Source organism: Atheta coriaria, unplaced genomic scaffold, assembly GCF_025399875.1.
Source record: "Atheta coriaria isolate IRGN ID8LTWV9N9 unplaced genomic scaffold, Caltech_Dcor_3.1 hic_scaffold_9_pilon, whole genome shotgun sequence".
NCBI classification, from domain to species: domain Eukaryota; kingdom Metazoa; phylum Arthropoda; class Insecta; order Coleoptera; family Staphylinidae; genus Dalotia; species Dalotia coriaria.
Genome location: NW_027045451.1, coordinates 3,949,620 through 3,972,415, shown reverse-complemented (window position 1 = coordinate 3,972,415; position 22,796 = coordinate 3,949,620). Strand labels below are relative to the sequence as shown.

The window sequence follows — 22,796 nt, the reverse complement described above, 5'->3', positions numbered from 1 at the left end:
CGGCGAAATTACGCGCGTGGAAAAATTCATCGAATCGAAATCCGCCGGCAGTGGGAAAAATGGCGAGGACAATAATTTTCCTTTATCCTGCGCATTATCTTGTTTGTTAATAAAGTTTCAATACGGCGGTGTAGCTCGGCGCGTCCGGCGCACATTCCCTGCTCGCCTATTCGACAAAGCTTTTAAATAAGCTCGCGACTCGCGCACAAAGAAGAGGCTACCGTGGCTCGGCAGCGCGCGGGCAGATGAAACGCGGTGGTATAATGAGCGTACAGGGTGATATTTATGAAGTGGGTATGTGCGGCATTCGCCGATATCAGATGTGACCGCGGCGACTGACCGGCCGGCCTTCAAGGGCCTTGCGGAGCGATGCCATCGCGTCCATCGCGTCCAGACGTCCCGCGCGCAAATACTAATCAACAATAATACGAATTCAATGTTGGCGCTTATTTATTAACGCAATTAGCGCCCAATGGCGTTCGATATTGCGTAATGCTTTATTAATCCGCGCAGGACAATGGCGCCCTCTGCGCGCCGCACACGTATGCAACCCGACGCACAACTATTTCAATTGTGTGCGCGCTCAATCGAGAGGATAATAATGTTGTAAATGTTTTTATAGTTATTGCCGAGGCGCGCGCACGCGGCGCAAAAAAATACGCGCGTTGTGTGTACGTCTGCGTGTGCATGCGCCCGTACCTGGGCCGGTGCGTATTCTTCATTAATGATTAATATAAAACCGACGTGCGCAGCGGGACTTCAAAATAGATGAGCACCTGGGAATTATAAATCCTATCTTTATCTTCGGTCGCGGACTTCTTGCGCGCCGCGCCCGCCGCCGTATTTACACACACGTTCGATAAACTAATCAGATTATGGTCGGTAACGTCACATGCATGAATCAATGACGAAGGCGCGGACTTCTTCGTCGCGCTTTGTTGATTTTATTTTCGGCCAGCGACTTCTTGATTGATTATTATGTTTCCTTCAAGACAATAAACTCATCTTTAATCTTTTACCGCGCAAGCGCAGAAACCGCAATCAAACTAAGAAAAACCCAGACGTAGATAACCAACACTACACGTTTTTAAAAACTTCACGCCAATTACAAGTAATTTTCTTGATGAATGCACGATCGCTGAATGAATGAAAAGAATTTCACTGCGTTCGTCCAGCGAGAGGAATAAAAAACAAAAAGAAACGATGTCATACATAACGCGCATGTGAACATGTGCACGTGACGCGTCATGCGCGCGCGTACGTGAATTCGTTTACGTTTATAAATAATATTTAGACGTATGTGCGACCGGTTACAGAACCGTCACATTACAACTATGACACAAGTACGCATCGCTTGAATCCACTTCAAAGTCTCGAATGTTTTGAATATGTTACAACGTTTGAATGTTTTAGCCGTGCGAAACGCGAATGAGAATAACTTATGCTTACATGCGGCGAGTGAGAGTAAAACGTAAAAACTCGACGATCGGTATTAAAGACTAATCGGCAGTTATCATTGGGACATAAACAGCGGGGCCTTGGCATTCTTGGAAATTCAACGCGTATCCAAGGGAATATATTTGTATCTGTACCACGCAAACGATTGGAAACTACTTTATCAAGGGTTTCTACTGTAACTATAAAAACATACCTTTAAAAAAATAATAAAAAAATAAAAATTAAAAGTTACGCAATTCCAAATAAATTAAAATAAAATAATAAATAAGGAAAAAAATGCATCATTGCGGCCGTGTGGCAATTACAATTATAATATAAATTGAAGAGGCGTTTAATGAATATTCATGTGGTCAGATAATTTTTCGCATGAATTTTTTCAATCAGCGCAGCGCGCATGCAACGTGCATTCAAATGCATGTCGATTGCACCAGCTTACTAGCTTATATTACCACTAGTTATAAAATAATTGAGCCACGAATGCAAACGACATGCAGATCAGAGCATCAAAGATCTCCAGAGCCATTCGTTGCTGCTACCTTCTGCAACTCCGAAGATCTCTCTCTCTACGAAGCGCGACGAGTGCGCCATTGTGCGTGTGCGGTCCGCGGAACGACTTATAGGGTTGCAAACTGTTCATAATTGGTTTTAATTAAGCAACACTTTAATTGATATCCAGGATTGATATCGCCGACTCAATTCAGTTCGTAATTATCTCGCTGGCTATGACTGTGGAGCTGCTGCAGGGTGGGAAGTCGTTCTTGTTATTACAGATTTACACCGCCGATTCGCCTCCCGAGTAATTGCGCACGAAGGATGCATGATTAAACGCGCGCAGGCGCGCTAGCGCACAATCATCATTCGCCTGTATGCGTGTCTGTTTGTATCTGTTATCGATTATAATATCGACGATACATCATGCGATTTATAATTAGGTTATTAGATTGAATTCAATATTAGGCGGAGTGGATTTAGTTTCGGTGCGCTGCGATTCGATTGCGCTTAATTGGACCGATATAATACTTGTCAGCCGGCGGCGCAGTGCAATTTGCGAAATTAGAGATATGCTGGCGATGCTAGAGATTGCTTTCGCGTTGTTTTTTTATTTTTATTTTATCAATGTCGACTGGTCTCAATGAATCTCATTTTTAATGTGTAATTAACTTGTATGCAGTTTTAATTAAAGTTTTAAATTTGTTAGTGGAATTATGCCTGTTTATATGACCTAAAGGCATCGTGTTACATTAGTATTAAACAACAAGCGTGTAATGACGATCATAAATCACAAGAAACAAACACAAACTAGGCTATGTAATGTCTACACTGTTTTAATGTGTTTTGGGTTGCATATAGTTTAGAGTTTTATGATTTTTATGAAACTGAAAAAGTATGTTATGTAACTGATATGAAACTTAATCTATTGACAGTTGGAATTGGTTAATGAGCATAAAATAAAATCCAAGTACGTGAAAGTGGAATTCAATGACTGGAATAAAAGCGCAAGTAATGTCGCGCAAGCAAAGAAAAGAATAACGATGAGAAAACGTCGCCGTGTCCGTGATGTCATTAAACTGAAAAATACACTCTGTCTCGATAAGTATCACCACATCACCAGCGAGTCGCATCGTCGTCGTCGCCAAAGAAAACGAAGAAAAACTCTATGACAACAAATTCGCGCGGAGCCAAAATGGCGCATAAATAAAAAGTAATGCGCGCGGCGCGTCGGGTAAATAATGTTATTAAGTGCGGACACCCAGCGGACGAACACGCGAATCGTCCAACATTATATGGCATTATGTGTAGGCACCGAAAAGCCATTACATCAAATAATGTCGTGTAATGATAAGACGGAACATTGTTTTTAATGAACGCCATGCGTATAATCGTTCGGCCGTTTGAATTTTATTTGCATTCGACTTCGTTATTATTATTATTACCATTACAGGCGCGCATGAGGACAATCTCGGCTCTCTGGGGGCTTCACTTTCAGCATTCTTCTACATGCTGCTCGCTGGAGACAAATGTTCGGCGAGATGCATGTGGGCTCGTGTTATCCGATGTTGAAATCGTGTTTTGCAGTTTTCACAGATTCATAAACACAATTAGCAGGGAGGAATTTTCGTCGGAGTAGACGAAAAGAAAAAATACAATCTCAAGGGATGCCGATTGCGAAGTGCCTAGCAATAACCATTGGTTGTGGTTATGTGTACATTCATAAAATATTTGTCTAAATTTAATCGCCTGCGCGTAAATATATTCAGAAGTAATTTGCAAAGTGGCAATTACACAATTACACCCAACCCCCCTCGGGTGAAATTATACGCTGACGGCTGCTTTCATTGAGCAATTTGCAATTTTCCGCTTTTCATTGTGATGTTTGAACCGGTCCATCATCGCGGGCAGATTTCTATGAGATACGCATTGCTTTAACCTCATTTATTAATACACTTCCTTTTTTTGAACGGCGTCTCCATTAAAAACGAATTAAATCAATTTATTTAATGACGTGCATTTTCGCCGCTGCGCTAGTGCGCATGCGTACAACATTTTAAACTTATTTTCTGATTGAATATCTACAGATGCACACATTTTCAAAATGATTGTCAATCAGTTGTCAATATACTGCACCATATAAATATAAAATACAAATAACTAAACCATTTGTAATTCAAACTGCTTTTAAAAAAAAACATTTCTCCTTTAATATCTAAGCAATTTAAATTCAGTGAGTCCTGCGACTTGGACGCGTCGCTAAAATGTTTTAATTGATCGTCCACGTAATGGCGCTGCCAACAACGGCGGAGATAAATGACTAATGTGCATGGTCGACGCATTCGATTTATTTATTATGCGAGCGCTGACTAATTATGCTAAATATTGCGAGCGAATCGCCGCAAATAAAAGAGATTTCAATCAGTTTTATTATCGCTGATTATCATTATTGTTGGCAAGGAAAGCGAATAAACGACGAGAACACACACGCGCGCCGTAATGATTATTATGATTATTTCCTACCGCTTTGCGTGCGAGGACAATTAACAATTAAAATGCCGGCCAAACATTTCTAATTGCGCCCGACATCACCCAGCTATGCGTAATATGCATCACATGCATATAATATTCGTAATTTATCCATAAATAAAACCTCGCGGACTTGGAATGCCGGCGAAGAAATTACGAAACTCTTACTTTTCAACCTGATGCACGCGTGTGTGTTATAACTCACTTTTACTTGATTATTCATCCTCTTGGGTTTTTATTCAATGCTGATTCCCGAGGATGTGCAAGAACATTAAATCTAATTTCAAGTTTTTCTCGTCGCCAGCCGGCCCGAATCGGCTTTAATGAAAAGAACGTTTAGCCGCATGCGCAATAAATTAAAACTCGGGGAAGTACATGTGTGTGTGTCTGCGTGAATGTTATATAACGCGAGGGCATTTAGCTGCTTCTCACAACCATGAAAATTAAGATAATCTCGAAACATATTGCAATTATTATTTAGTTCTCAAAGTTCTCATATCGTCGTTAACAGCCACGACAATGCCACCAAGAAGCATGATGCAAGTGAAACTGTTTTTCACTTGCGTGTGCACTTTTTGCGTTTCATGCCACACACACAGATGAAAAATATGTTGGTTTAATGAATACGCTGTAATTGTTTCTTTAGTGAGCTAACAATGGAAGACATAAACTACATTTTAATTGAAAGATCTGCAGATATGTATGTAATAAAAATGATGCATGATTTTTTTACGTTCTAAAATATATAACTAGGTACGAAAAAGTCTGCTAGACAACCAAATGTGCATTTATAGTGAATTGTGTGTTGCATATCATTAGGTGTGGTTTGGATTGAAATATGCTTTCAACACGGGTGATATTTTCGGTGCGAAATATTTGCCCCGGGCGTGTGTTGATTGTCGACATTCTGACGATGCGCGCCGTGGAAAAAGACGAGTAGTAAAGTGCAAAAGCATGTCCGGCGGTGTGTGGGTGTTGCGTGTAAATTAATTAATTGACGGAGGTGGCGGGCCAACCGGACGCCATGCATGCCATGTGTATTGAATGGCCGTGCGTGGACACTGGTGTGGCAGAAATCCACATTTTGCGATCTTCGGCCGCGGCGCGAAGAAGGTGATGAGTCAGCGTTGGTGTGCGGCTGGTCGTCGCTGCCATACTCGTATACATCGCGAGATCGCGGCTCGCAATGACCGACTTGTGGCGCGGCTCGTCCATATATGGCACTCCAGACCTAGGCCACTCAATGACGCAATCACTCTTCGGCGAGCCAACGCAAAAACGTTGCTCTCGCATCTCCTTTCACTATCATCAGCTATTTTGATTGTTGCAGAATCTAATATGGCGGCCGTGCGCGTCAAGTGCGATGCTACAGCAAATGATCGATATTCTTCTACAGACTGTCTTCCTGGAAACGCGTAATTGGTCGAAATTTTTGATAAATTGCCGACGTTTACAGATCTTCCAGATATCACCGATTTTGCAAACTAACAAAGCCTACACAGCTCATAACCAAAAGCAGCCATCTTAGAAAATTCACAGAAACATAAATTCTTAAGATCTGCACAAGATCAAACAACAAACATCACATCACACACCGTAACTGAATAAATTTAATTAGCATATAATGCTTTACAAAATTGGGGCTATTTTGGTATTCTGAGCGCCCAAAATTGATAATTGCAGACCCTAATTAGCATAGTCGTATAAATTCATGGTTTTACTTTCATTTGAACCGAAAATAAACCCACAAAAAACTTTCGGTTGCACTTCGGCGGAGATTTCGCTAATTAATACAACATGTTGCGGTTTTCTCATTGCGATTTCGTTTCATGTTCGACTTGCTGCTCGCCTCTGACCTTGATGCGATTGTTGGTCGCAACACGTGCACGGAATTCGCTCTCGCGCACCAGCGGCGATCGTTTATGAAGCGTAAATATCAAGGGCGGTGGGAAACCGCGAAACAGGAAGGAAGCGTCGCGCGTGCATAAAAATGTCGCTATCTGAACAACTCGTGCACGACCTGAATCGACAAACCGGGCACAACGAAAAGGAAATTTCATTCAAATGTGGAAAAATCGACCGAATCAAGCAGCGAATAAATTTACATACTCGATTCCTATGGGTTTGAATCTGAAGGTCAGCATTACGCAAGTGATAAACACCATATGGCGTCGTTTGTCAATAAAATCAAGTTGAGTAAATCATGAATCAAGTAAATCGATAAATTTTCACGTTAAAACACAAAACTCGTTTGCAATACGTGAAGAATAACAATTCGAATGAAGCAATATCTAAAAATATGCGAGATTTAAGTGTAAATTATTGACTATAAAACGAATTTTTATAGCTACTCTCACTTCCGAGTAATTAACAAATAAGTATCAATGGTTTACAACCACTTTTTAAAAAATTTCAGAAAAATTCTCATGATTTTGGCAAGATTTACTGCAGCACGAATGCCGCTCGTAAAGTAACACGCGCAGATCATATCTAAATGTATCGCAGGATTTGTAGCTACCGCCATTCTAAGTCTCAAGTCTCCCAAGACCCGTCCCGTGAGATAGACATTTCGCGGATGACCTAACTTCCCGGAATCGCCTCAGAGTTACAATGTATCACTTCTGTGCGTTTCAGCCAACCCGAAAATTTAATGTGACATTTTGTCGTGTATATTGCGATCATGATCATCATGCTCACTCACCGTGTTTGATGGAGGACCATTGCTGGCTCGGAACTTGGTCTCGCCTCCTTTGTATTCAGTGTATCTCGCCCGCAGGCTCTCCTCACGTACCATCGCTTGTTTCTCCTTCTTTTTCTTGCTGCTGGTGAATAATTGCTTCACCTGCGACGAACAAAATTATCTTAATTTAACACTGTTGATTGTTATGTTCGTTGTAAATTACCTTCTCCAAGTTACTCTTCTTCTCAGGTTTCGGTGGTTTCTTGTCAATCTTCTTTAGGTTGCGTCTATCCACGAGGACATTTTTATCAATCCGTGGATCAAAATGCGAGCCGTCGTCGATGCTGCGCTCCCTGGGCGCGTAATCGTGCTTGTACTTTCTGTACTCCATCGTCTCCAGGTTCCGGTAGTCGTCATCTTTGATATAACCTCGATCTGAGTCGTATCCACGTCGATTACGCCGTGCGAAATTATCTTCTGTATGCTGCCTTTCACTGGCGATCAGGAGTGAACTAGCAAACCCTTCGTCTTCGCTCTCGTTGGAACACTCTCCGCGTTTCCGCCTCTCGCCGGAATCTCTCCGGAAGTCATTCTCGATACCGGAATCACCAAACTTATCTTTACGTTCTATCTCGCCACGTTTCAGTGAATCATGATAACTGTCATGGAAACGTCTGTGATCGTCATAGTTGTACGACCTCATGTGAATCTCTGGATTGGATTTGTAAAAGTTACGATCCTTGGTCAACTGTTGCTGCTGCTGACTTTTAAGCGTGTATTTATTCGTGTGGGTATTCCTATGACTAGTTTCAAAGGGTCTACTTTCCGGACTGGATCTGTAATCGCTCGCCTGCGAGTCGAAACTTTTCGGTTCTGGATCAAATCCGTAGCGGTACTTTTCGGTTTGATACTTTTTCGTTTCGACCTTTGTTTCGGATGTGATCTTATCCCGACCTGGAACGGGACTAGCAGATCCACTCCGGTAATATCTGGTAGTGGTCTCGGTAATGTAGGTAGGTTTCGGGGAATATTCAGGTGATCCTCGTTTCTCACCAAATCTTCTTGTAATCCGTGATTCTAACAAATCTCTTCGAGCACTTAGATCTTTCCGTCCGCCTCCAACAACAACATTGTTATTCGAAATAAATTTTCCATTTGTTCCATTTTCGAAAGTCTCCGTCAAACTTTCACGTCTTTTGGAATCCATGCCATCACCTCGTCCACGTGAAGATGAATCAATAAACATGCCTTGATCCACCTTGGTAAACTTACTATCATAATGGTAGCCATTATACGCGTTACTTTGAAACTTTGGAGTAATCGGATACTCTTCTTCAAAACGCGAATCATTATTGCCATTGTTGTAATAATCCGTCTTCATGTTATATTTATCATCACCAAAGTGAGTGATGCTTTTCTCCGAAGACCGGAAACCTGAATTCTCCTCATATCCAAGCCCTTCATCCGAATCGGAGTGTGGAAGGTGTTTCTTGCCGGTGTAGGCTGTGTGAACTGTTTGTTTGCCACCGGTGCCGTTCGTGCCGTTGGTGCACACCACCTGGGCGTAGATGATGGGACTAGTCGGGCTGGTGGGACTCCGCTCGGGCGACAAACCGCGAGTGTACGAGAACGGCTGATTGTTATTATGCTGCACGGAGACATTGGGTGTGATCATGATGTTCGTTTTCGGCGGTGGCGACGAACTCTCATAGCTGAGTTTCTTCACCATCGTGTCGACGGTGCGACCACGCGTGAGTGGCAATCTCTCAACTGGCTGCTGGCTACTGTGGATCATCTCACTCTGGTGAGCTCGATTGTGAATGCTATCAATGGCGTCCTTCACAAGAGAATTCGCCGGAAGTGGCAGCGGCGGAGGTGGTGGAATATATTTTGACACCTCTTGACGAGGGATAGTTGTTTTCACTGGTGTTTTAGCAATAGGCGTGAGTTTGTCTTTGGATTTCTTCTTCTTTCCAGCTGTCTTGATCGCCAAAGATTTGATCTTTCTGCCAATGGCAGCGGCCGATAGCTTCGAGTCCTTTGCGTCGTCACGCTTGCCTATCTTGGTCGCCTTGTCGACATCAATCACGACAACTTGATTTTTGATTTCGGGCGACGCCGTGGGCTTGCTATTTGTCGTATGCAAAACGGCGCCGGCCGCTGACGCCGCGCGGTCGTCACCGACTGAGTGCTGCTGGTGCTGCGCTGGTTTCTTCCTTCTCGCTGGCGCTCGCGCGTCGTTATCTACATTTTTATCATTCTCCTTGAAGCTGGTGCTCGGTTTCAACGTGGGCGTAAAGTAGTCCTCGCGTTGCGTAACTTCTATAATTGGTGACAGCTGCTTCTTATGGTGGAGCCTCAGCACTGCGGACGCGTCCTCGCCTTCGCCGGCTGTTTTCTCGCGGCGATGGCGCAATTCATTGTCGCCGCGCAGGCCGGCAGCGTCGCTCACCGCCCGTCTCAACGATGACTTCTTCGGCTTGACAGGAAGCTGCAGAGTCTGGTGCGTGTTAGCAAACGTACGCGGTGGCTTCTTCGGAGGCACCACTAAATCCGCACTGTTTCTACGTCTTGCTCTGCGATCCAAAGACGCGGAAAACTCGGGCGGTTGTTTTAATTTTCGACGCGCTGGTAGTGTGTGAAACTTTTCAGGGTATGAGCCTGCAACAATACGAAAACATAAAAATAAAAATAAACCAGGACACGTTTGCAAGATGCAATCCGCAGCAAAACAATACAAATAAAACGGATGGCGCATCACGACGCACATTTTCCAATATAATTACAATGCGACATACATTAGATCATAAATCACCGATAACAGTAATTTAAGTGAACTTGTACACAAGTGCGATACTAATTGCGTACTCGCAGTGCGCTCGCATGCACATTTTTTATACTTCAAATTAAAATGACGATTAACATCTTGTAAGTTTAATAACTGCTTATTAACCATGAGCTGAGCGTGGCTCATTCTCAGGCCCACAACTTAAGAAAAGCGCAGCTCTACACTTGGTCCGAGCCGCAAGTCGGACGCAACCTTGCTGCCCGCCGCATTAGTCAGTCATTCATGCGATGTTATATTTATTCATGAATGGCCGCTCGCCGCTCTCGATAATATTTTATTATTGTTGATCTATTATGACGGCACGCGGTGTGCAGAAACAAAGCGCGAATGCCTGACAAAAATAGGCTGCAAAAAAAACACGCATCTTGCACCGTGCCGCGCGCGCAATGATCATAATTTATCATTTCGTAATGCCGGGGCCATGTTTGCGATTTTTGCGCGCCGTTCGCAGCCGTTGTTCGTCTCGATCCATCCTGCGCGCCGCTCATTTTTCCGCAGCGCGAAATTCCACTGACAGATCATATATATTCCCTTCTGGTAGTGCTAGGATTATTCGTCAGGTGAATCAGAGTGAAATTCTTAGTCTTCTGTTCGGTTTATCACGTTGATGTAACTAATGATTTAATGTTTTGTTTCGTGATTCTCAATGATCACGTCGAATAATTCTTTTCATTAAAATTTTAGTAAAAAATTATACATTTTTGATTTTTTCATTAAAATTTTAGAAAAAAATTATAATTCTGATAATTTCTTCAAGTATAAAGTAAACAATTAAAGAACAATGTATTTCTCCATATTATATTTTAAAATAACAGAAATCAAACCACTAAATCTAAATATCCAATTGTTCTAAAACATTTCAGAGTCCTGTGTTCCGTATACGAAATAATTCGATATTCCTATGAGAAAATCTGAATGCTGATAACGAAATGAGCACGTTGCGCCTACTTAGGAAACGCAAATTATTGTAATGCGATACGCAAATAAGCACATCCTCGACGGCTGTGATTGAAATGGCTTTATTAAATTATTCCGATCGTTCGTGGCGCACATTAAGATAATGCATCGCCGCAAATTGCAATTCGCAATCGCCGATAATCCACCCATCGCCGATACGTGCCAATAAAGCACACGCCGCGTCGTCACAACGAGGAAGAGATCGATTTACGTCCATAACAATAATAAACGCTGCGCCGGGGCTCCGAGGGCGCGCTCTAATCGCTCTGCGCGCTATACAGAAATAAACTTCAAATTTCCTGGCACATAATGCGCTCGTTCTTATCTGATTAGGATTAGGATTTTCCCTGCTGGAAATCACGACACACGGCGCGCACTCAGTCCGTTATTTCGCCGGCCGTAATTTGCCATCAATTTGTATCGCTAATATTTGCATCTCGCCGCGCGAGAGTGAAAAGCGCAAATAATGAGCCGCGTGTAGGACGAGCAAATTTCACCGTTCGTTGATACCGATGATCGTACGCTATTAAAATGCGATCTTAATAATGCGCCGCACACAAGCGATGTTTTCGCTCGCGGTTACAGGTTGGGTGTAAAATTGTAAATATTTAGCCGTGCTGTCATTCGGCTCGCCCACGCAATCGGCCAGGTCTGTGCGCTGAGTAAGAAGTTCGCGAGTCATTTTCACGCTCGCCATCCATGTCCATTTGGGGGCTCGCGAATCGCGCCATAAAACGATCGCCTACAATCCGCGCCAACCTCACACCAGACACATTTATTTACTTGCGGCGATGAATATTCGCATAATTATTCTTAAACATGCGTTTAAAACTGTTGTTGGTTTTCGGTTCTAATACGAACTTGAATTGATTCAATTCGGTTGTGATTTGTGTCTTGTGGGCGGAATAATTGAAGACACAGCGACGAGTTTTCTTCGAAATGTGAATGAAGAATTGCCTGTTATTTATAGTCACAGCAATGACCACATGTGCGGTCGTCTGTGAAAACACATAAACTTAATTGTTGTTTACGTTTCTTCTGGGCACACAGAGGCGAAATATGTAAACTCGGGAGTAATTTATGTTGCAATTCAGACACACGGGGACACTCCACCATAGTATTAAAATACAATAACGTTTTATATTGTGAAAAACGTCACAACATTTTATTACACAAGGTTTACGCTTAATTTAGCAAGCGCTGACGAATTTTGCCACTTGCCTTTTATGGCATGCCATTTTTTTAAAGCGCATCTGTGTCAAGTTCACTAAATCTTCTCAGAATCACCACGGCTGGCAATTCTGCGCGCCGAAAGGTGCAACATAAACTATAAACACGAGCCATTGCACTCGACATGCTAAATAACACACATACATTGATAAATCAATCAAGTTTTGAATTTATTACCAACACTGCGCTCATATTTATCGAGTTAAATAAATCCGTGTAAGGAGCTGCTAACGCACCTAACAAAGCACACACATGCCACGTAGTGATTTGCTGATTTGACAGGCGAGAATAAAATTCCGAATGTGAACCTTGAACCAATTCTGCATTTACCAGCATAGATAATTCAATAGGTAGTTGAATTCGTCGATTACTCAACTATTTAACACCATATTGGACATGCGAGTCGTACTTTCACTGATTGGATTAATTACTTTACTTATCTCGTCACTGGTAAATTAGTAATTACGAGTAGATTACCGATAGACTTATAAATCAATCTGATTGATTGAATTGATTGGTAAAAAACGGTGTTGGATAAAAAACTAATAAATTAAATTAATGCTTTTATAAAGAGTTGTTCTGTGGATGTACTTGGGAGTTATTTTCGTAATTGGTTTACCGTTTTCGGAGCTTAGGCAGTCGATGCGATCGACTTGTGTGAGAACTTTGGCGGCCTCTTCGGCCAGCTGGTGCTTGTTCTTGGTGAGGCGCTCTTTGCGCACGTGCGCGCGCACCAAGTGTCCTTCGCCGTCACCGCTCAACGCCCCTAACGGCCTGGATCCCTCTCTGGGCACTGCAATTCCCAATAAAAAAAAAACAACCAACCATTAGTCCTCGACCCATGAATATTAAATATTTAAAATTAATAAATTAAAATATTCTACTGAGTAAATATTAATTTTTTTTTAAAAGAGTGCAGTGTCGATTTGCAACACCTGTTTGCTTGTTACTCTTGACTCTCAACAGCGAACCAAAGTAAAATACGCGCTGGAGAATTTAATGCTTAAACGTACCGATGTTAATGTCATACGCGTTTGTTTATTTGTTAATTATTTGCTGCGCCGCATGCGATAAAAGCGATTCAAGTGTGACCGACAAACGACTTCCAAGTGCCAAGAGTGCAAGTTGGAAAACACATGCCCGAGAGATGTGCACAGATCGCAACAAGTAATATGCGCACATCATGTACATATTTCGAGCATATTATTCAAGATCAAGACGGCGAAGAGCGAATGCGCGCACGCTGCGGGTTAACAGAGTGTGCGTGCGCGCGATATAATTTATTAATTTAATTAGCGCGCGCTCATTCGCAAAACGCGCGCCGCCGCTTTTTTTACGTGTCGGAACAGCCTTAATTAAATCCGAATTCCCCATTCCTCATTACCACACCGGCGGCCGCGGTGGTGTCGCTGATTCGTGTCGTTTCATTTGCATAACAAGAATGTTTTTAAATGCATAAATATTAAAACTTGCTAATAATTACTAAGAATTAAAAAAAGTGTCAAGTAATTACAAAATTATTTATGTTTTTAATATCTTGTTATAGCACCCTAACTTGCTGCGATAATAGTTGAGGTTTTTAATTAATAACTCGTAAACTATTTGTAATAAAATAATTTTTTTTCGAAATTTAGGCTTTAAATATAAAAATAATAAATTTTTGTCATGTTCAGACCATTATTAAACACATTTCCAGTGTTTTGCAGACTTTGTTTAGCTTTGACGTCACTTATGTTGTTATGATCCACCGTTTAAGAAAGCAGGCAGTATTCACACTTGCACTTGATGTTACTAGTTACCACAGAGTTGCATTATGAAACGCGGCCGAGATTATTATTACGGTTAATAGCGATAGTTTGCCGCGGCGATATTCAGGCAAACATAATGCGACCACGAAACGCACGACGAGCCGACGCGCCGCCGAAGACGAAGATGAAGAAGTGCGGCACGGCACGTAACAGAGGCATTGAAAGTAAAACCGCGACTAACTAACTAACCGCGACCGCGCTGTCAATAGAACGCGAGGCATCGGGCGAGGCGCGCCGCGGAGGAAGGCGTATTTAGCGTCGTGATTTTCACAAACACCGTGCGTGTTTGATGAGCAATGCAAACAGGCAAACAGGCAAACAATCTAAGTACGTGCAAACACACCGGGGAGACTCGACGAATATCTCACTAACAATGAAGAGACGAGACGATCGCAACCATAGGACGAGTATGAAGTCATGAAGATGACGTTTAAACAACAAATTTTACTGCGAGTAGTACAACATAATTGCGCATTTGTTATATTCGCAAACAGTACATGCATGCTGCGCGGAAACTCTTTGGAGTTTGCGTTTGTTTGCTCTTCGCAGCGCGTCGTCGCCATTGAGCAAGGGATAATGAGGAAAACTAACAAACATTTTTGCGCATGTTAGGTTACCTTGGCTTGCGGAGAAATATTTTGCACCGGCCAATATTTACTTTATTCGGTCAACACGTAAAACACGTAACATTCTGGAATTTTTCCTCTTAAGTTTGCATATCAAATTAATTTATTTCCGAAAAGTAAAAAAAAATAAATATTTACGCATATTTTAGTAGATAAGAATAATCGTTGGTTTTAAATGTCAATAAAAGTAATTATAATCTTTATTTAAAGTTCAATTCGAAAGAATTTTAGTTGCCACCCATTCCGAATCAAAAATTAAAGCTTATATAGAGTAGATTCTGTGAGAAATTAAATATAGATTATATTGCGTCGTCGCCGATTTGCGTGTAGTTGTTGCGAAGGTCGTTTAAATACCAAGAAATCGTAAATCGAAATGCACGCGCTCGCATAATGAAATTCATGATAAACAAAAAGCCACTTTGCATATTGTTATTCGCAATATTTGCGATATTTTATTTGAGTGGTTCGACCACTAGGATATTTCAACACTGCAATTATAAATTAAAACGATTCAAATTGTAAAGTGGTTTTTGGTGCTTTTAATATTGATGCAATTTGAATAGATAATTATGCAGAAATTAAGAAAAAAATCTTAAATGTATCAAATTACAATTGATATTTAATAAATTACTATCAAAAACTGGTTTTAAAATTATTTTAATAAAAAAATCGTATATTTTATTCATTTTTTTATGGTCCTCTTGATAATAAATCCCAAATTTAAAATTTGTTTACAAAATTGTAGATCAATACTAAAATAGGTACCGAGTTACTCGTCTGATAAAGCATTAAAGGTTCCATGAAAATCAATGGGGACTTGGGAATTTAAATGCCAGCAATGCAGTAACCCAAAAAAATTTAACAAAAAAAAACAGACACACACACACGCATTTTATTATATTCACTAAACGGTAATTAATGTTGCATCATAATTTTATTGTAACAATTAACAATGTTCCCACGTTTATCCTCACAATAAAAAAAACTAATAAAAATTCCAGGCATTAAGTAAGTATTATATTATTCATAATTTAACTTATTAACTAGCACTATTATCATTTACGACAACAAAAGCCAACAATGTGCGTCAGTCTACCGCTCATATTAGCGCACGTTGTTGGTGTTTTGCATGCGCGAAACCAAAATATTTGTCAAGTGTGTCGCAACATTCACTCTCGATTTTCGGTTGTTTGCACGGCGCGCCTTTCGTTTCATGTAAAGAATCAAGTTGAGTTTCGTCCGCCGGGCGCCCTTTTATAGCATATCTACGCCATTATTCCAATGCGCGTACATTCTATTAGTTTATCTCTTACATAATTTCGAAATTTGCTAAATAGACAAATGAATAGTGAGTCCGCGCCGACCGCGCGCGCGTTTTTATCGTGGTTACGCAACAGTCCAAACTAAAAATACCCATACACCTGGACTTTTTAAGCGCGTATTGTTATTATATCCATTAACGCAAACGAATTCCAGTGGAAATAAATTTTGAGCTCTGACTTACGTTTAACTTGAGTTAAATTTATCGGTGTGTACTCACTTTAAATAACGATTGCTCAAAACTTTCCAACGTATTCTTTATAACTTAGAGGCTCATCGCTATTTGTAATCCTAGTTTATAGACACAATCAATTCACTTATACACTTGTTATGTGACTGCAACACGGGAAAAAATATTTTTAGATATAATTGAATGTTTAGTCGCGACTCGCTGAGGTAAACGCAAACACTGGCAGCGCCGACAGCAGTTCGGACGTGTCACGATATTCCCACATGGAGACGCAAAAGCAAATCACCTTGCGCGGACAAAATCGAGCGTGTGGACCACGAAGCTGGACAAACGATGAAAAAAAAAACGAAGTAAAAAGTTGTCAGTTGTCAAACGTGGGACGCAATCAGACACGTTCGCAACCCAACTCAACTTAACTCGACTCAAATCGAATCAACGCGAATCGATGCAAAACGCAACTGTGACTGCGATGCTGCGTTATTAAAGCGCGTCTACTGGTAGTGTAGATTGGTATATTTGTGAGGGTATAGATCGCGACAAGTGCGCGGACTGACTCACACCTCATTATTACAATTGTCGAAGTACGAATATGCATACGATTTGATTTCTGGAAAAAGTTTTGCGGTTTATTGAATATTCTAGCGCGAGATTTCTTGCAAATTATATACAGGATGTGGCAAAATATAGAGATAAATAAAAAGTAATTTAGAAATTCACAGAAAGTGAACACATTTTAAGTAAAAATAAAAAAAAGTAAAAAAAACTAACATAAAAATGTGATAATTTCTAACCAGCATTGAAATCATCAGAGAATAAGTAATATCTGTTTCATTAGATAACATTTCAATGAAATAATTATAAACATATCATTAGTATGCTCCACTATAAATTATTTTAAATTAATTTTAAGGATTTTCTTACCAAGTTCTATAATAATCCCAAACTCAAAATTAAAGCAAAATTCTAAAAATTTAACACTTGATAAACAATAATTAAATATCAAAACTAAATGTTGAATCAGTATCACTACACAATCGCAACTAATAAACGTACTCCACGTCTTTCAAAGTCCCACTGCCCGAGTTTGTAATTTCTGGTGGGCCAACTTTCAACTGACACACCAATACAAGTACATATATACAAACAACAATACTTGTTGTCTGCCAGACGTGGCTACTAGCTGTCTCGACAGAATTAACACCGCAACACAACGACTTTATACGAATTACGAACGCTACCAGATTACGAATACAACAAATACAACAAACACTCAACAAACCAAAAAAAAAATCCAAAACCCAAATGGTTCAATTCGCATAGGTGTTAAGGCGTATTATATGTTTAATTTAATCTCGCAGCAAGCGCACACACCACACACGTTATGGACCAGTTTCGTTTATTTCCAACTTCTTATACACCCATTCTCATTTGTATCGCGTCGCCGTTCGTAACTTATGAATCGTGCGCGCACACTTGCGATTCGCGAATTTATGTAGGTATGCGCAAACTTGTTCACGTGCGTATGTAAGTCACACCACACACTCGAAACGTACATGACATTTAAATAATAACTAATAACTTAACCGAGTTTAATATACGCAGATTCGTATAGCTAGGCACCAGTTTAAGTCGAACCCACACACGTTAAGCGTTTTTGTACGATTTTTTGTTGTTGTAGTCTAATTTGAATTTTAAGAGTAGATTGTTATAAAATTGTCAGTTTATTGCGTCATTTTCGACAAGAAAACAAACCACAACACAAAAATCATATTAATTATACCGTAATTATCGATTTAAGCAATTAATTCACCGCAATAATAAGAAACAATAAACGATTTTATATAATTTTTGATTGATTAATCTTTGCCAAGCAGGAAATCGAAAAAAAGTGAAATCCAAACAGGTTATTCGCGAAATAAAATTACAAATTCGAATGGTCGTAAATAAACGATCATAAATAATAAATAATAAATATGTAAATTATTGAATAATCATCAAATTCATTACGAAACAGTTATATCTGTTATCCAAATATTTACCCACTTCTTAACTTAAGTTAACACTTAAGACAACCGAATTAAATGCCAGTGGCCTGCAAATTGCACGAATTGAGAAATTCAGCTCAACACTTTCACTGTACTACAAAGTTTAAACCAGTTTAAAGTTCAAATACACTTGAAAACATTGAAAACCCACATTTTTTAGGTTATGTGAGGTTAAATTCATGAAAATTGAGGTTAAGTGTAAGCAAGTAAAGTTGTTTAAACTTCAAATTAATGTTTGGCTTTGTATTTCAATTTGTCACTGCGTAAATATTGAGTTTCTGCGCTTGTGATTAATTGTTTATAATGCTAATGATTCTCCGCTAATAAGTGTTAACGGTTTTCTTTGGAAAGATTTCTTTTATATCAACGATTGTAGTTCGTAGTCGTTTGACTCGGCGACGACACTATTTCTTCCCCGTGCACGCTTGTAGGAACATTATTGCGCGCGTTATTGTGTAGGTGATTAAATGTTATTTCAGTAATGTGCGGTAACGCTGTTCTATTGTTTTATGGTCCACTTACGGGCGACCGGCGTGTCGCCGATAGAATGTCGCTTTTACGACGCCGGTCCTGCGACCAGGTCGAAGACTGAAGAGAACGCTCTCGCGCGCCGGCGACGCCGCGAACGTTACTCGACCCACCGGCATTGAAAGGTCGTCTATTTACATACATGTGCGCGAGCTGAAGAGTTTGCGCGCGCCTTCAGCCGAGCACAAAAGCAGAACGACGACGACGGCGGCGACAACACCCATATCTGTTTATATTTTCATTTTATTGCGCTCACCGATCGACGCCGGACGCCGCGCGCGCGCCCCGATGGCCTGTTGATGTCCTACGACCGCAATAACACTAAACATAAAACGGGCACTGTAATGGTGGTCGGTCGCGTGTTGTAAGTATCGGACATGTGGAAAACAATCGTACAAGTTAAAATCGTATCGAGTAAATCATTAAAATTTATTTAAATTATTCGCCTACTTGTCGAGAATAATTCTTTAAACCCAATAGAAGTGAAAATAAAATTAAAAAAATAAGCAGGGGGGGGGTGTGTTTGATAAGATATTTCCACGATTTTCGATATCTTCCAACCTAAAAAAGATAGCAACCAGAAAATTGCATATTATGGAAGATTGGAAAATTCTGTATCAGACGGAAAATTAAACTAATTTAATTTAATCTTGGGTAAATGGTATAAAAACGCGACTGAAACTGCTAAAAATTGCAATTTTTCAATTTTTGACGAATTTATTTTAATTGCGAATATCTCGTAAATTAAAAGAGATATATACAAACAGATTTCAAATTCTTAATCTACGGAAAATATTCTATAAGATAATCTAATTAAAATGCATATATAAGAGATGAAATTTTAATTCATAAGAAAAATTGGGCAAATGGGGGTCATCCAAGTACGGTGCCCTGAACACGAGTCACTTCTACCGCTGTCCTTGTGCGATACCCTGAACACGGATCACTTCTATCGCTACCCTCCTACGGTGCCCTGAACAAGAGTCACTTCAACCGCGACCCTCATACGGTGCCCTGAACACGAGTCACTCCTACCGTGACTGAAAGTGTTAAAAATTGCAATTTTCAATTTTGACGATTTATTTCAATCGCAGGACTTAATCTAAGGAAAATTAACTATATAATAAGCTAGTTAAATTGGAAAAATAATGAATAGTTCTTTATTCTCTCGCAGGCTAAATCATATAAACGAATATTTATTAGTGTCGTTTCATTAATTTTTAAATCACAACGATTCTAAAGAAGTTTTCACTTCAAAATTTAAATTTTATTTGAAAAATCGTTGCGTGATAATTTATATTATAGTTTCGGGCGACACCTACATCCGCATTTAAAAAATTCCAACATGATGTTCACAAATTAATACAACAATTTATATTAACATTTAAATTAACAATTCAAACATCCCACACATATTTCAACGTCCAGAATAAACTAAATACGCGAATCGGTAATTTATTGAATGTTATTGAACTTGAGTTATGTGATTTTTGGCGATGATCTGACTCGCCGAAAAAAATCTGACTACATAAGCATACACACACCGAAAAAAAAAAGAGTTAAATTCTATATAATTATAACAGAAACGTGTAATTTGCAATTTAAAAGCATCAAATTAAAAGCACGTAATGTTATTATATGGTAATATGCCTGCGAGATCGATATCAGACGTGGATGCGGCTCGCGGATCGTTAGAACATCCGCGAGGTTGTTCTTCTCGACATTTATGATTCGCCTGCGTTGCGCGAATATTCATTGAACTTGACTCCACGGCGTCCACACCACCGGAGCCAAAGTGCGAGTGTGCGTTACAGGTGATGACCGAATAATGGGTTCGAAAGTTTCAACAACACAACACAACAACAACGCGCGCAAAAAAAACGTTACAAATCAGCGAACATGATCTTGATCACTTAGTTTCAGACATTTTTCGAAATTTTATCATTTTAACCTATGCTTAAATATAAAAATGAAATGAATTCATAATAAAAATAAAATAAAATCCATGCGATTGCAATTAAAATAAATTGTACTACCTTTATCCGCAAGCAAGATCTGATTTACTCGCAGCGCACGCGCATTCTTGTTGTTTTCATCGTCGCAATCGAAATCAAAGCGCAAACGGATCTCTACGCGCAGACGTTAAATTAAGCAATAATTTTTCACAAAGCGCTCGGTCGATCTTTATCTTAACACAATTAGCTATTGCATTAATTGCTTTTTTTATAAGATATGAAATGTAAAAATAAACCGATGCAACCTTGACGATTGACGTCCTTTCTTTCACCATGGCAGGAATATAAATGCAGAGAATTTAATAAATTTTTGTTCGTTGTTGGTACGTACGAGTAGGTATGACCAGGAAAACTTTGTGCGTTCGTAACACAAAGTAAAAACGCATGTAAATTGATAGCCGCGTGACCTTCGTGCCCATCGTGTGTATGTGTCGTATCTCTTCACCCCGCCGCACCTCTTTCCGTGACTATCAATGAGCCGACTTTTCGCCGGCACTTCATTTTCCCAATGCTTGCTTAAACACCGCGCAAGGTGAGCGTTGTTGCGTTTCGTCGCGCCGCTGTTATTTAGACGCCGGATGAGCGCGCTAAACGGTCGCCGATTCGTAATTATGCGCTCATGCGCGTATAGTTTTCAATTATCACGATCGGATTTTCACATAATAATTTTCGTAACGGTGCCCCGGCCGCGCATGCATTATATCATCGGGCTGTGAATGAGCGAACGGCGTTTAGCATACTTCGCACGGCATTCGCTCCGATGCACAAGAAGTTACTTTCTAAACACGGCCGGCTCGTTGCAGGCGAGCAAGTGTGGTGCCTGCCGCACGTTTGCGCGCATCGCCCACGGCTACGAATCGTGTTCGCTGCTCGTAATTCACACCAAGCAATATGGATATTTGCATTTTGGCAAGTAATCAAACTGTCAAAAAATGCAAAATGCAAAATATTTCAAATAAAATATTTAAAAATTGCAGTTGTCGTAGATTACAACTAGGTATTTGTTCAAAATATGCACGTTTCTTAATATAATACAAATAATTTACTTAATTATAAAAATTAAAAAAGTTGATTTTACCTCAAAATAATTTTTTTAATAAAAAAAAAAAAAATCCGTGAAATATAATTTCACTTGAAATTTTATTTGAGCCATTAGTATTCTCGTGAACTTTTATACCTTTGACAGATCAAGAGGTCAAAATTAAAGTCTGTGTCGTTTATGCTTGTGTACATGAAACAAATTACTCGTACTCGTAACATCATCCAGTTTCCTCTCTAATACTGCGAAAACGTGAGATGTTCAGAACGTTGAAATTCGAAATTTTCGTGAACGCGCGCGACTCTCATCACGACTCATTTACAACGTCGCGATGCTCTTTGGCGTTTAAATTGCTTGAGTTTAACATGAATCCGATGCAATATAAACACTAACTAGCGTATCAAGCACGCGCATTTGCAACGAAAATTTCACTGCGATTAAACTTTGTTTGGACGTTTCTCGTCGTCACGAACATGAACCAAAAATAAAAGTGTTTACAATAAATTCTGCACAAAATGAATCAAAATATCTATATCACCAATTAGTTTTTTTATAAATAAACTAAAAAATATATTTCTATAATTTAGAGGGCATTTACCTTAGAATTAAGCTGTCCAAATATAAATTTTATCTGCGGCTGTCATATTATGTAAAAATATTCGCGTACACAAACACAAATGGACAAAAAAGTTACACGTATCTTGACACTATGTCAGAATTAATTAATTGAACCGGATGATTTAAGTCTTTATTTGTACATAACGCACACGCCAAATTTATCGCGTTTACGAACCGAACTTGAACACCGGAGAGCTGCGACTATCGATAGTTTCGACAATAACTTGGCAAACTTGCGGGAGACAGCGTTCACGATAGTTAAAACTGGAGAATGCGAGACTGGTGAGCCAGCAACGATAAATTGAAGGTTACCTACGAGAGATATTAATATCTATCACTCCAGTCGCTCAAACAAATTCAAACTTAACACGTAAAAGTTAAGCTGTAGCATGCAAGTGCGTATGTTGTCCACATAT

At 39.9% G+C, this 22,796-nt stretch overlaps 1 protein-coding gene across 1 annotated transcript in view; it reads right to left on the bottom strand.

Annotated features, from left to right (window-relative positions):
• LOC135799800 (uncharacterized) overlaps nucleotides 1–22,796 on the bottom strand; it is a 32,277-nt gene that overhangs the window by 2,996 nt on the left and 6,485 nt on the right. Inside the window, exons 3-5 of the mRNA XM_065313008.1 lie at nucleotides 12,811–12,984; nucleotides 7,380–9,817; nucleotides 7,178–7,318 (exon numbers count right to left, since the gene is read on the bottom strand). Of these exons, the coding sequence (XP_065169080.1) occupies nucleotides 7,178–7,318; nucleotides 7,380–9,817; nucleotides 12,811–12,984 (2,753 nt within the window). The remainder of the gene's footprint in view (nucleotides 1–7,177; nucleotides 7,319–7,379; nucleotides 9,818–12,810; nucleotides 12,985–22,796) is intronic.